General features: G+C 43.8%; 1 protein-coding gene across 1 annotated transcript in view; it reads left to right on the top strand.

Annotated features, from left to right (window-relative positions):
* Window positions 1-722: 722 nt before the first annotated feature.
* Window positions 723-13,458, top strand: part of LOC104054612 (dipeptidyl peptidase 4) — a 46,006-nt gene continuing 33,270 nt past the window's right edge. The window contains exons 1-4 of the mRNA XM_054069423.1: window positions 723-885; window positions 952-1,036; window positions 12,679-12,777; window positions 13,345-13,439. Coding sequence (XP_053925398.1) covers window positions 880-885; window positions 952-1,036; window positions 12,679-12,777; window positions 13,345-13,439 — 285 coding nt within the window. The 5' untranslated portion in view covers window positions 723-879. The remainder of the gene's footprint in view (window positions 886-951; window positions 1,037-12,678; window positions 12,778-13,344; window positions 13,440-13,458) is intronic.

The raw sequence follows: 13,458 nt of genomic DNA, 5'->3' as shown, positions 1-13,458 counted from the left end.
CAGTACAACTGTACAGAAAGCCAACGAGTATTTTGAAGGCAAAACTAAGAATATTTGCTATCTTGCCTGGCTTCAAGTCTCTTCCTCTTGCTTTAAGAGATCACCTTCCTTTTCTGCTCCATTCTGCAAACTGTAAAATACCTACATCTCTCTCTGATAACTGCTCGTGTTCTGCAAATAGAGGGGAAAAGAGCTAAGATGGAACAGCCCAAAACCACAAACCACATCACTCAACAATTACTTTCTTGAGACTAACATTTTTGTCTTACAATAATCCCAGAACTCCCACAGCTTTCTGACTACTCGGTGATGCTCATCTTTTCAAAACAGTCGGACACTTTATAGTTTTGATTTACAGGTTATCCTCAATCTTTTCCACCGATTAGTCCTATTAACTCAACACACACTCAAAACCCTCCTTGGAAATGAAATTGTCTGATCTGGTAAACCTGGGTCACCTTCAGAGCTACGCATTAAAGTTTTATGGAATGCTTCAGTTTTCTGGTTTTAATTTAACATTCCATTTTGCAGACTTACAAATCCACCTCTTTATTGCAAGAACCAGCGCCAAAGAACTGAGCGGCAGCCCTTCCCGCCGCGCCATCAGCTCCCGCTGCTCGATCACCACAGCAAGAAGTTGCAAGAGCACAAACTCCAGGCGAGGCGGCGGCCCCCGCCGCCCCCGCACTCTGACTTGCTCGGAGCTCCCTCCGGTGTCAAAGGTCCCTCCCCTTTCCTGTGCAGCTCCGACAAAGCGCTCCAAGCGTTTGAACTGAAGGAGAAACCACAGCTCGGGCAAAAAAAAAAAAGCCCGCGGCGCGAGCTGCGAAGCCAGCCGGGATCGGCGCCCGCCTCCGCCCTCGGGGCTCCCGCCGCGCCATGAAGGTGGGTGCGGGGCGGGGGGCGCGGGGGGCGGCGGCGCCGCCGGCCTGACGGGACTTCTCCTTGCAGAGCTGCCTGAAGTGGCTGCTGGGCATCGCGGCCGTCGCCGTCGTCGCCACGGTCATCGCCGTGCCCCTGGCGCTGCTCACCGGCCGTAAGTGCGCTTACCGGGGGGAAGGGAATCCGGATCGAAGTTTGTGCTTTAGGGAGTGGGGCTGGGAGAGCCGGAGCCCCCGGGAAACTGGGAGGCGCTCGGAAAAGAAGGTGTCTTACCTGGGAGGATGGGGAGCTCGGGGAGGGGGAGTTTAAAAGCCCTTTGACTCCCGTGTAAGAAAGGAAAATACCAGTTACAAGCATGGGTTTCAGCTGCGAGCTGTGCAACCAGCAGTGAGATGCTAGTTAGTCCATTTTCTAGGGTGTATTGAAGAGATGTGGTTGTATTCCCTCTAACTTGGTTTGTTTTCACAACTTCTGTAAACATCACTAAGTAAAAATGCATACACAATGCAGTTACAGAGGTCAGAAAACTAGGAAGAGATTTGGAATGGATTTTTGGGCTCTGGTGAGTTTGTACTTCCAGGTTATCTTTGTAGCTCTGGGAGGTCTGGGTGTTATTGTGAAACGGCATGAAGTCCTCATCAAGCAGTGCATTGCTTCCAGCTGGCGGGACAGAGCTGCAGGGTGGTCTCTTGGTTTCTGTTCTTACCGCTAACACCTTAACAGTCCTGATAAGTAGATTCATCACTACAGACTCTAAGGAAACAAAGTGTTCGCTAGACCACATGTTTGGTGGTCCACCAAGTCCAACACTAACCCACGTCCCTAGGCACCACATCTAACGTATCTTTTAGACACCTCCAGGGATGGTGACTCAACCGCTTCCCTGGGCAGCCTGTTCCAATGCATGACAACTCTTCTGGTGAAGAATTATTCCTTATATCCAGTCTAAACCTCCTCCGGTGCAGCTTGAGGGCATTTCTTCTCATCCTATCACTTGTTACTTGGGAGAGGAGCCTAACACCTTGATTGCTACAGCTTCCTTTCAAGCATTTGTAGAGAGTGATGAGGTCTTCCCTTAGCCTCCTTTTGTGGAGGCAAAACAGCCCCAGTTCCCTCAGCCAGTCTTCATAAGACTTGTGCTCCAGACCTTTCACGACCTTCATTGCCCTTCTCTGGTTGCGCTCCAGCGCTGTAGTGTCTTTCTTGTAGTGAGGGGGCCAAAACTGAATGTAGTATTTGAGGTGTGGCCAAGCCAATGTCAGGTACAAGGGGATGATCCCTTCCCTTCCCTACTCCAGCTGACCACTTCCTTTCTGATACAAGCCTGGATGCTGTTGGCCTTCTATTTGGTATAATTTACATTAAACTTCTTAGCACTTCAGCTCTGTTGTTATTAATATCACAATCATTAAAACTAGGTTTTCCAAGTCCACGTCTGAATCACATACCTTTTGGGCTAAAACTCGTATCAGTGGACACTGACTCTTTCCTGTTATTTTTAGACAGCTTTTTGCCATTTTTCTCAGAAAAAGCAGATTTTTGAGGTAGCAGGAAATACTCTTAAGTTTCAGAAGTTGGGAAGAGCAAGAGGAAGGGTCTTGAGAAGGTGCTAAACAAATGTTTTCTGTTAGCTGAAAGTGTACAGGTGGTACAGTTATAGTTATTCCTTTCTAGGTTAGAGCACTTCATCACTGACAGTTTGATGATAATGGCTTTTGTGAACGACCTAAGGGCATGCAGGTCAGCTGAGGATACATCCTGAGTGTAAAATGAAAGGTGGAAAGTTGAGGGGCAGTGGGAGGGATGAGCAGTTCACATGATTGTATGTGAAATCAGAGACAGCTCTGATAATTGCATCATAATAATTCAAACATTATGTAGGAAGTAAAAACTATGATTATGGATACACAGATAATTTTAGTTTGGCGTTTCTTACCCTTGGCTTGCTTTTCTTCTCCCCACCATGCTTCTTAAAGTGCTTTGATTTCATAAGCTTAGTAATGATGCAGCACAGAATTAGTTTGATAAACGGGCTCCAGTGCTTTGAAAGGTTATGAAATTTTGCCACACCAGAGGATTTCTGGCTTGTTGCCTGGACTGTGGGCTTGGCAAGTGGAACTTCTGCTTCTTCCCTTGCAGCTGTTTAGCATGGGCAAATACTGCAGACTTAAATTTGCAAAAGGGTTCCCTAATTTTGGGTGCAGCCCTTCTCTGTTTACCTTGGGGGTCTTCAGCCAGAACTGTGTACAAAATTCTATAATTTTGTTTACACCCACTGCCTGTTTCGCCACCTTATTTTATATTTAATAACCACATGGGGATACTTGCATCAAACAGTTTAATCTCAAAATAGCCTTGGGGGTTGTCATTTAATTCTGTCGGTGAAAGCATTGTAGCACTTTGAGAAGCTGTTCAAGAGATGACTACAGTAGCAATTGGTAACCCTTAAAGCATGAGTATTTTCTAAAAAATGTATGGTCTCTCTGCTCATGATTTTCTTATCCATTTATTTAGGCTTTTCCCATTTTTTTTTCTCCTGTACCTTTCCATGCAAAATGCAGATTGAAACATCCAGTGGCCATACGTGATTACCTCTTCTCCAACAGCCATTCTTTTTGAGGCCAGCTGGGCAGGAAGGCCAGAAGTGAGAGGAAGAGTAGACAATGCTGAGTGCAGAAAGGAGACAATGCAATAATCTATTATCATTCTGCTGCCATGAGCAAGTCATAAACAGCCTTATAGTGGGGGACTTATACAGCTGACTAGACACAAACCAAGTTCCTTCATCCAGAGGTCTAAATCGCCGAGGGTGAGATATTCACTAAACAAGACGGCTTATCACTGTCATGATTATATGATGCTAAGCATGGGCCTCTGGGGTCTTTTGATAGAAATGTGCCTAGAAGAGGCTGGAAGAGCACAGCAGGTGCTGGGGAAGTTAATGACTTTAAGATGGCTGAGGGTACTTTGTGAGTCTGATGCCTGACTGACATGTTGGGCATTATTAGTGGCTGGTATGAATCATAGAATCACTAGGTTGGAAGGGACCCGCTGGATCATCGAGTCCAACCATTCCTAACACTCCCTAAACCATGCCTCTCAGCACTTCATTCACCCGTCACTTAAACACCTCCAGGGAAGGTGACTCAACCACCTCCCTGGGCAGCCTGTTCCAGTGCCCAAGGACTCTTTCCATAAAACATTTTTTCCTGATGTCCAGCCTGAACCTCCCCTGGCGGAGCTTCAGGCCATTCCCCCTTGTCCTGTCACCTGGAAGAAGAGGCCATCTCCCTCCTTTCCACAACCTCCTTTCAGGTAGTTGTAGAGAGCAGTAAGGTCTCCCCTCAGCCTCCTCTTCTCCAGGCTAAACAACCCCAGCTCTCTCAGCTGCTCCTCATAAGACTTGCTCTCCTGCCCCCTCACCAGCTTCTTTGCTCTTCTCTGGACACACTCCAGAGCCTCAACATCCTTCTTGTGGTGAGGGGCCCAGAACTGAACACAGTACTCAAGGTGCGGTCTCACCAGTGCCGAGTACAGAGGGAAAATAACCTCCCTGGACCTGCTGGTCACACTGTTTCTGATACAAACCAAGATGCCATTGGCCTTCTTGGCCACCTGGGCACACTGCTGGCTCGTGTTCAGTCGACTGTTAGCCAGCACCCCCAGATCCTTCTCTTCTAGGCAGCTTTCTAGCCAGACTTCTCCTAGTCTGTAGCACTGCATAGGGTTGTTATGCCCCAAGTGCAGGACCCGGCATTTGGCCTTGTTAAACCTCATGCCATTGGTCTCAGCCCAGTGGTCCAGCTTGTTCAGGTCTCTTTGCAGAGCCTCCCTATCCTCCATCAGATCCACACTTCCACCCAGCTTAGTGTCATCTGCAAACTTGCTAAGGGTACACTCAATGCCTTCATCCAGGTCATTGATAAAGACATTGAACAGGGCTGGAGCCAGTACCGAGCCCTGAGGAACCCCACTTGTAACTGGTCTCCAGCTGGAGTTAACTCCATTGACCACCACTCTCTGGGCCCGGCCATCCAACCAGTTTTCCACCCAGCAGAGTGTGCACCTGTCCAGGCCAGAGGCTGAGGGTTTCTGAAGCAGAATGCTGTGAGAAACTGTGTCAAAGGCTTTACTGAAGTCCAAGAAGACTACATGCACAGCCTTTCCCTCATCCAGTAATCGAGTCATTTTGTCATAGAAGGCGATCAGGTTAGTTTGGCAAGACCTGCCTTTCGTGAACCCATGTTGACTGGGCCTGATCACCTGGTTCTCTTGCATGTGCTTCATGGTAGCACTCAAGATGACCTGTTCCATGACTTTCCCTGGCACTGAGGTCAGACTGACAGGCCTGTAGTTCCCTGGATCCTCCCTGCAGCCCTTCTTGTAGACGGGCACAACATCAGCCAGCCTCCGGTCCAGTGGAACTTCCCCAGTCAGCCAGGACCACTGGAAGATGATGGAAAGGGGTTTGGAAAGGACATCCACCAGCTCCTTTAATACTCTTGGTGGATCCCATCTGGCCCCATAGACTTGTGGGTGTCTAGCTGGGCAAGCAAGTCTCTAACCACCTCCTCTTGGATAAAGGGAGCCTCATTCTGCTCCTCTAACTCCTGGGTTTGTACACAGGTGGAACAACTTCCCTTACTATTAAAGACTGAGGCAAAGAAGGCATTAAGTACTGCAGCCGTGTCCTCATCCCTTGTCGCTGTTGTTCCTTCTGCATCCAATAGGGACTGAATATTCTCCCTAGTCCTCCTTTTCTTGTTAATGTATTTGTAGAAAGATTTTTTTATTATCTTTCACAGACTTAGCCAGTTTGATTTCTAGTTGGGCCTTAGCCCTCCTGATTTTTTTCCCTACACGATCTCACTTCCTCCCTGTAGTCCACCCAAGACGCCTGTCTCTTTTTCCAAAGCTCATAGGCATTCCTCTTCTTTTTGATGTCTCTCAAGATCTCTGTACTCAACCAAGCTGTTTTTTTCCCCCACCTGCTCCTTTTCCAGAACATGGGGACGGCTTGCTCCTGAGCTGCTAGGATTTCATTTTTGAAGTGCGCCCAGCCCTCGTGGGCTCTCTTGCCCTTAAGGACTGTCTCCCATGGGACTTTGACAGACAGCCTTCTGAACAGTCCAAAGTCTGCCCTCTGGAAGTTTAATGTGACTCTTTTGCTAATCCCCTTCTTCATCTCACCTAGAACTGAAAACCATATCATCTCATGACCGCTTTGTCCCAGGCATCCTCCAATCATCACATCCCACAGAAGGCCTTCTCTGTTCACAAACAGCAAGTCCAGGAGGGCACCCTCCCTTTTCGGCTCACTCACCAGTTGTGTGAGGAAGTTGTCTTCCACACACTCCAGGAACCTCCTAGACTGCTTATCTCTGCTTATGAAGCTACCATAAGTAGAGATAAGGGTTACTGGCAGCCAAAGTCTAATAAGTCCATGTTGTTGTCCTGGATTTGAAGGTGAAGAACGTTGGGACTGCTGACAGCTTCATGTTTCTTAATGTTTCTTCACAGCTATGTTAATGTAAAACTGAAAAGAAAAGGAAATAAAAGTTTGCAAGTAGCTCTTATCACTGATGTGTTGGGGATGGTCCAATCTACAGTCTTCCCCTGTTTTTCCAATCTGCATTCTGTCCTGAACCTAGCAAATTTATGACTGGGTGGTGTAGAGCAGTATATTGCCGATGTCAGCACCCTGCTTGCAACTGAACAGTATGTTTAAAATACAGAGAGGCTTCTGGCTGTTACACAACCCTCATATTTAAAGACCTGTGCCACAAGAGGAATGAATCTGGCAGCTGTCATGTTTTCCTTAGGAATGAGGGATCCTGTATTATTCCAGTTTCTGAAAGGCATTAGGTTTAAGGTTGCTTAGGGAGAAAGCTAGAAAATCTGTAAGGGAATTTAAATCTGTGGATCAGAAATTGGTCTTTGAAGTAGTATCTCTTTGAATCTAGATTCAAAAGCAAAGATTTAGAGAAGAATATTGATTCTGTATGTGTTTTTTAGAGAACCATTATAGAAACAGTGAGCAGTAGTTAATTCCAGTAACCTAGCTTCAAAGGACTTCAATGCAAATCATGGCTGAAATTCTCTTCAAAGTAGTGTGGGAGATAGAGCAGGTTAATTACCACGTTGTGAGGATGCTATAGACTTGTCTGACCAGTCATTTGGCTTCAATCTGACTGTTACAACTATTCTCTTTTCGCCGGGTATTCATGCACCTTGTTTTGCATTGTAGGATCTTTGTAGTCTTCATGTTATGTGTGGATATATGACTTCTCTAGCTGGCAAAGGAAAGCACAGAGATTGGAAATGTTTTCCTGCTATATGTCCTTGACTTCTGTAACTGTGATTTAGCTCTGTTATCTACTTTAATTCAAATGTTGAGTAATGTAGTATAAAAAAAAATTATCAGCAGTGGATTACTACCTGCAGAACGCTTCTGCTATTTTTATTTCCTTGCTTTGCATGAGATGGGGCAAATTTGACAGATATGCTAGAGCAGAGCTATTGATTATAAAGTTAATGATTACCTCCATCTGGGAAAGTCTCTGCAGCCCCAGAGAGTGATGCCTGGGTGAACTGCCCCAGGAGGTGTGACAGTGGGGAAGTTCCACTAGACTCTGGGGAAGTTCCACTAGACTGGAGGCTGGCTGATGTTGTGCCCATATACAAGAAGGGTTGCAGAGAGGATCCGGGGAACTACAGGCCTGTCAGTCTCACCTCAGTGCCAGGGAAAGTCATGGAACAGGTAATCTTGAGTGCTATCATGAAGCACACGCAAGAGAACCGGGTGATCAGGCCCAGTCAACATGGGTTTACAAAAGGCAGATCTTGCCAAACTAACCTGATCGCCTTCTATGACAAAATCACTCAACTACTGGATGGGGGAAAGGCTGTGGATGTAGTCTTCTTGGACTTCAGTAAAGCCTTTGACACAGTTTCTCACAGCATTCTGCTTCAGAAACTGTCAGCCTCTGGCCTGGACAGGCGCACACTCTCCTGGGTTGAAAACTGGTTGGATGGCCGGGCCCAGAGAGTGGTGGTCAATGGAGTTAACTCCAGCTGGAGGCCAGTCACAAGTGGAGTTCCTCAGGGCTCAGTACTGGGTCCAGCCCTGTTCAATGTCTTTATCAATGACCTGGATGAAGGCATCGAGTGCACCCTTAGCAAGTTTGCAGATGACACTAAGCTGGGAGGAAGTGTCGACCTGCTGGAGGGTAGGGAGGCTCTGCAAAGGGATCTGAACAGGCTGGACTGCTGGGCCGAGACCAATGGGATGAGGTTTAACAAGACCAAATGCCGGGTCCTGCACTTGGGGCACAACAACCCTATGCAGCGCTACAGACTGGGGGAAGAATGGCTGGAGAGCTGCACAGAAGAGAAGGACCTGGGGGTGCTGGTTGACAGCCGACTGAACATGAGCCAGCAGTGTGCCCAGGTGGCCAAGAAGGCCAATGGCATCTTGGCTTGTATCAGAAATGGGGTCACCAGCAGGTCCAGGGAGGTTATTCTCCCTCTGTACTCGGCACTGGTGAGACCGCATCTTGAGTACTGTGTTCAGTTCTGGGCCCCTCACCACAAGAAGGATGTTGAGGCTCTGGAGCGTGTCCAGAGAAGAGCAACAAAGCTGGTGAGGGGGCTGGAGAACAAGTCTTATGAGGAGCGGCTGAGAGAGCTGGGGTTGTTTAGCCTTGAGAAGAGGAGGCTGAGGGGAGACCTTATTACTCTCTACAACTACCTGAAAGGAGGTTGTGGAGAGGAGGGAGCTGGCCTCTTCTCCCAAGTGACAGGGGACAGGACTAGAGGGAATGGCCTGAAGCTCCGCCAGGGGAGGTTCAGGTTGGATATCAGAAAAAAATTCTTCACAGTAAGAGTCATTGGGTACTGGAACAGGCTGCCCAGGGAGGTGGTCGGGTCGCCTTCCCTGGAGGTGTTTAAGGAACGGGTGGATGAAGTACTTAGGGACATGGTTTAGGGAGTGTTAGGAACGGTTGGACTCGATGATCCAATGGGTCCTTTCCAACCTTGTGATTCTGTGATTCTGTGCTCACCCCTTGTTTACAATCTCTCCTGGATGTCCAGTATCAGCCACTGGTAATCAGATAGGACTGTGGGTTAAGAGAACTTTTGCCGTGACCGAGCAGAGTCAATTTTACTTCCTTCTTTGCTGGAAATGCATTTCTGTGCTCTGACTGTCACTTATCTCAGGCAATAAGGTATAACCTGCCTGGACATGGTCCTGTGCAACCTGCTGTAGGTGAACCTACTTTAGCAGAAGTGTTGGGCTGGATGATCTCGAGAGGTCCCTTCAAACCCCTACCATTCCATGAGTCTGTGATTCTGTAACTGGGGACTTGAGTCTATGAGGGAAGGTTGTTGAGTGTTTTTTTACACACATTGCAAGAGAAACAGGGAAGAAGGAAGGATTGGAAAAATAGCCTGAAATGTCACTTACTTTTCTGACTAACTATTGAATCAGTCAAGTTTCCCTTGCATCTCTCATGCTGCTCTTACATTACATTCTTGCTCTTGTTCTGCTGTCAATTAAAAATAGTGATAGTCATTCACCTTTTCTGATGGTTGTTTCCCTATCCCTTTCTTTCTCATTACTGCTGAGCGTCATGCTTGTATTCATCTTCCTCTTGTTATGGTTCTTCCAGTCTCTTTTGGTAGTGATGAACATGCCATAAAGATTCCATTATTACTGGTTTTATAGTTTTACTTCTTTTTTAAGTTGATTTAAGAATTTCTTGCTCTTTTTTATTACATATGGAAATTAGTAAATTGTGCCTTGACACTGGGGAATAAACAATACATATACCAAAAGTAATTTGTCAACAACTTTAGATTTCAGTGTGGTGATGTATCATATGATAAACCTTACATGATAGTTAACTTCTTGTTTACTTTACACCTTACACCTACAGAAACCAACTCAATCTTTCTCATGAGAAAGGGTGACATATTAAAAAAAAAAAAAATCCAGAATTGAAACAAAGCTGTTTATCAGCTTTATGTGAGTGCTACTTACATAAATGGGTAAGAGCCTTCTTCCCAGAAGGACTTACTTGAGTTTTTGCTGTTGTATCAGCGATATTATGACGTAAATATTTCAAGTACATCATTATGACAGTGGAACTATGTATGCGGTGCTGGGGGTGAAAATAGGGTAGAGATGAAAAGCTAGTCATTTGGAATTTAGAAAAATAAATATGTACGTGGAATAGTGAAAAAAGAAAAACAGCAAGCAAATTCAGCCTTCACAGCCATTCTGAGGAACCTAAGAGTGAAAGAAGCTGTTTTACTAAAGTATGAACATACATTGACCTGTATCCAATCTTCAAAGCCAATAAAATGCTCTTCAATGTCAACAACTACTTTATTTTGTCAAAATAAACCTGTTTGACGCTTTTTTTTCAAACTGAATCTGTGCAAGAAGAACCAAAATGCAGAATTCAATGTATGTTGAGTAATTTTGGTTGATGGCATAATGTGGGTAAGTAAGAATATACTGGTGGTGGCTTATCTCACAAATTAAGAAAATACTTCAACTAGAACTTTTATGACTATACCCTTACAGCTTGGCGTATGTTTTCATATTCAGTTACTATGTGGAAGGTGTTGACAGAAAATGAAATTTTAATTTTATACACAGCCAACAAATCTTAATAGTGGCCTGATTTTTAGTAATGAGACCTGAGCAAAATATGTATGTCACTAAGGGGAAAAACATTCATCAGTTTGGAAAAATCCCTAAACCTGTTCATCAGCCACCTGTCTCAAATTGCTCCTCCTTTTCCAAGAGAGAATTTTACTGCTTTCTGAAGCCCCTCTAATTGAAAATGACACTTACTCAGTTAGGAAGGAGAGAAGTGATATTCCCAACTAGACAACTGTGCATGAATATCAAATCCACACTTGTTTGTAGTCCATCAAATTAAATATTCAGTTAATATAGAATAATTAACCTGAGAAATTAATATTCTCACTGAAACTTCATGAGTTAGAAATCTAGACTAGTAATTTTTTAGAACAGTCAAATTTCACATGGAATTGAGCAAGCAATTTTTTTAACCTTTGCTGAGCATCTTAGACTAAAATCATTGTTTGCTATAGCTCTTGGCTTTTTTTTTTTTTTTGGCAGCAAAGGCTGTACGGTTTGTGCTGTATATATGCAATGTGCTTATTGCTTGGAAATAAGAGTAAAACTGTAATAGCTGATATAAATATCTTCCTGCTATGCTCCAGAAGTCACATGTATTTAACCTGCAGAAAGATGACTGCAAAAATTATTGTGAGGTGCTTTCCTGTGTGTCCCCCCAAGGACTTCACACTCTTTCTTCATCAGCATAAGGAAAGAGGAGGCTGTCCTTTTAAAAGCATCTGAAAGACTGGAACTCTCAGAAATGATAGGGGCAAGTTATTATCTTGGCTGATCAATCATCGTGTCTCTACTTGAGTGTTTTTATCAGTTGTTTTTATTCTAGGTCTTTTGATTGGTGTGGGTAGTACAAAAAAAAAGGAATTATTTTGCCAGTTGAAATAGAAATTGCTTCCCTTCTGGACTCTGTATGAGGGTAGTTTTTAGGTTTCCATTTTTAAAAAAAGGCAGAGGAGGAAGCAGGGAGAGAATTGCACACCTGAATTTAAAAATTGTAGTCTTTTTTTTTCAGAGGAAAAAGACCACACTGACTGTTTTTTTAATTGTTAGTATTTGAACTTTTCAGACTTGGGAAAGAGTATCTCCTGCACTGTAGCCAGTAAGAAGGAAATATTTTACATAGACATTGACTGCAGTGCAGTGGAGCTGATGACCAAACTCATTAGCTTAACTTGGTTCAAAGTTTCGCTTTGTCTTTTCATAGTAACTCAGTAACTTGACTTTAATTTTGCAGTCAGGAAAGTAATGTTGCAGTAGGCATTAAGATACCTTGTGTGGTAACACACAAGAGAGGGATATTTAACCATTTATTTCATCATGAACGTATCAGTAAGCATTTCTGATTTAATTATTTTTTTTTAATTAGGCCTTCCCTGAAAATTTTACTGCTCCTTAGATTTTTTTATTTGAGACATTTCTGAGGTTTGAATTTAATGATAAGGAGATGATACACAACTGAAGAGTTCATGAACAGGAACAGCAGTATTACAGAATATGTAATGGAGTATAGCAGCCACTTTAATTTTGGGTATTCTTTCAAGGCGTGTACATCGACTCACAAGTGCCATATTTCATTCATTTCCACAGCCTTGCCCACACTCAAACTTAAGTACTTACATTTCTGCTTTGTACAATCCACCCCACAATAGATATCTTATGCAAATATTGACAGTGAAGGTTCTGCAGCGAAGTTCCCAGAGTAAGCATAGGAGAAAAAGGCACTAAGATCACTTCTTTCCAATTTTTGAGGACTGCAAGTATGCGTTTCCTATGATAAGAGGGCCAGAGATCTTCAGTTTATTTTTGTCACTGTCAAAAAGATATTTTAATTTACTCAAAAGATAACAGCTCTTGTGTACCTTAAAGTAAAATACCAGCAGAGAAAAGGCATCTGTAATTTTTACGTGAGTTTGTTGAGTCATCTCACAGATAGTCCTTATTTTATGCTTGCTGAATTTATCTTTCAGTAAAGACTTCTTACTGCTAGTACTTTATTGCTGGTTAGCTAAAATACTTCAATAACGAGCAACAAAAAACCCACTTATTTTAGTAGTCAGGCTAAGAAGCTGGAGCGGAACAATTTGCAGCAACATCAAAATCTCTCTTCTGTCTCTTTCTTTCAGAAAGTACCTCTAAGCCTGACTCACGAAGAACATATACTCTACAGAATTACTTGAACAATGACTATAAGTACAAAACGTATAATTTGCAGTGGATTTCAGGTAATTAATTTCATACATGCAGCGTGAATGTTAAGAAAATGGACTATGTTTAGTAAACACATACCTTCATGCTGAGGTGCTTGCTGTACCCTGAATAAAAGTTAAATTATTTCTTGTTGCCATTATAGAAGGGTGCATAGCTCAGAGTTGTGATTCCTTTTTTTTCCCTTCTAGATACATGTTCGCATTGGTGGCAAGCTATTATATATTCTCCTACTGCTAAAAGAGCATACATATTTCTATGCTTTTTTGTAGAGTCATGTTATACTCTGAAGTGTGTCAGCTTGCTCTGTATCAGGGAACAGGAGAATACAGGGTACTTGATTTTCCTTTTCAATATGCCTAATGCCCCAAGGGAAAGAGACACCGGAAGGCAGAGACTGTGAGCCCAGGACTACATTTTGTGAACGCTCTTGTGCTCTAAGCATCCTTTCATTACAGAAGTGGGAAACACAGCATTGACCAGATATTTGATTTTTGTTTCCTGCTTAAAAACGTAAGGGGAAAACAGAAGTAATTAATGAGCATTTTACTTATTGTTTATTAGCCTCTCTCTTGTTTTTCTAGGAAACCAATATCTTCACAAAACAGCTAATGGGGACATCGTACGTATTGATGCTGGCACTGGAACATCCACATTAATCTTGCCGAATACAACATTAGTACGTTGACATTATAATA

Source organism: Cuculus canorus, chromosome 6 (assembly GCF_017976375.1).
Source record: "Cuculus canorus isolate bCucCan1 chromosome 6, bCucCan1.pri, whole genome shotgun sequence".
NCBI classification, from domain to species: domain Eukaryota; kingdom Metazoa; phylum Chordata; class Aves; order Cuculiformes; family Cuculidae; genus Cuculus; species Cuculus canorus.
Note: the sequence above shows the minus strand (reverse complement) of the source record. Positions and strands in the feature narration are given on the sequence as shown.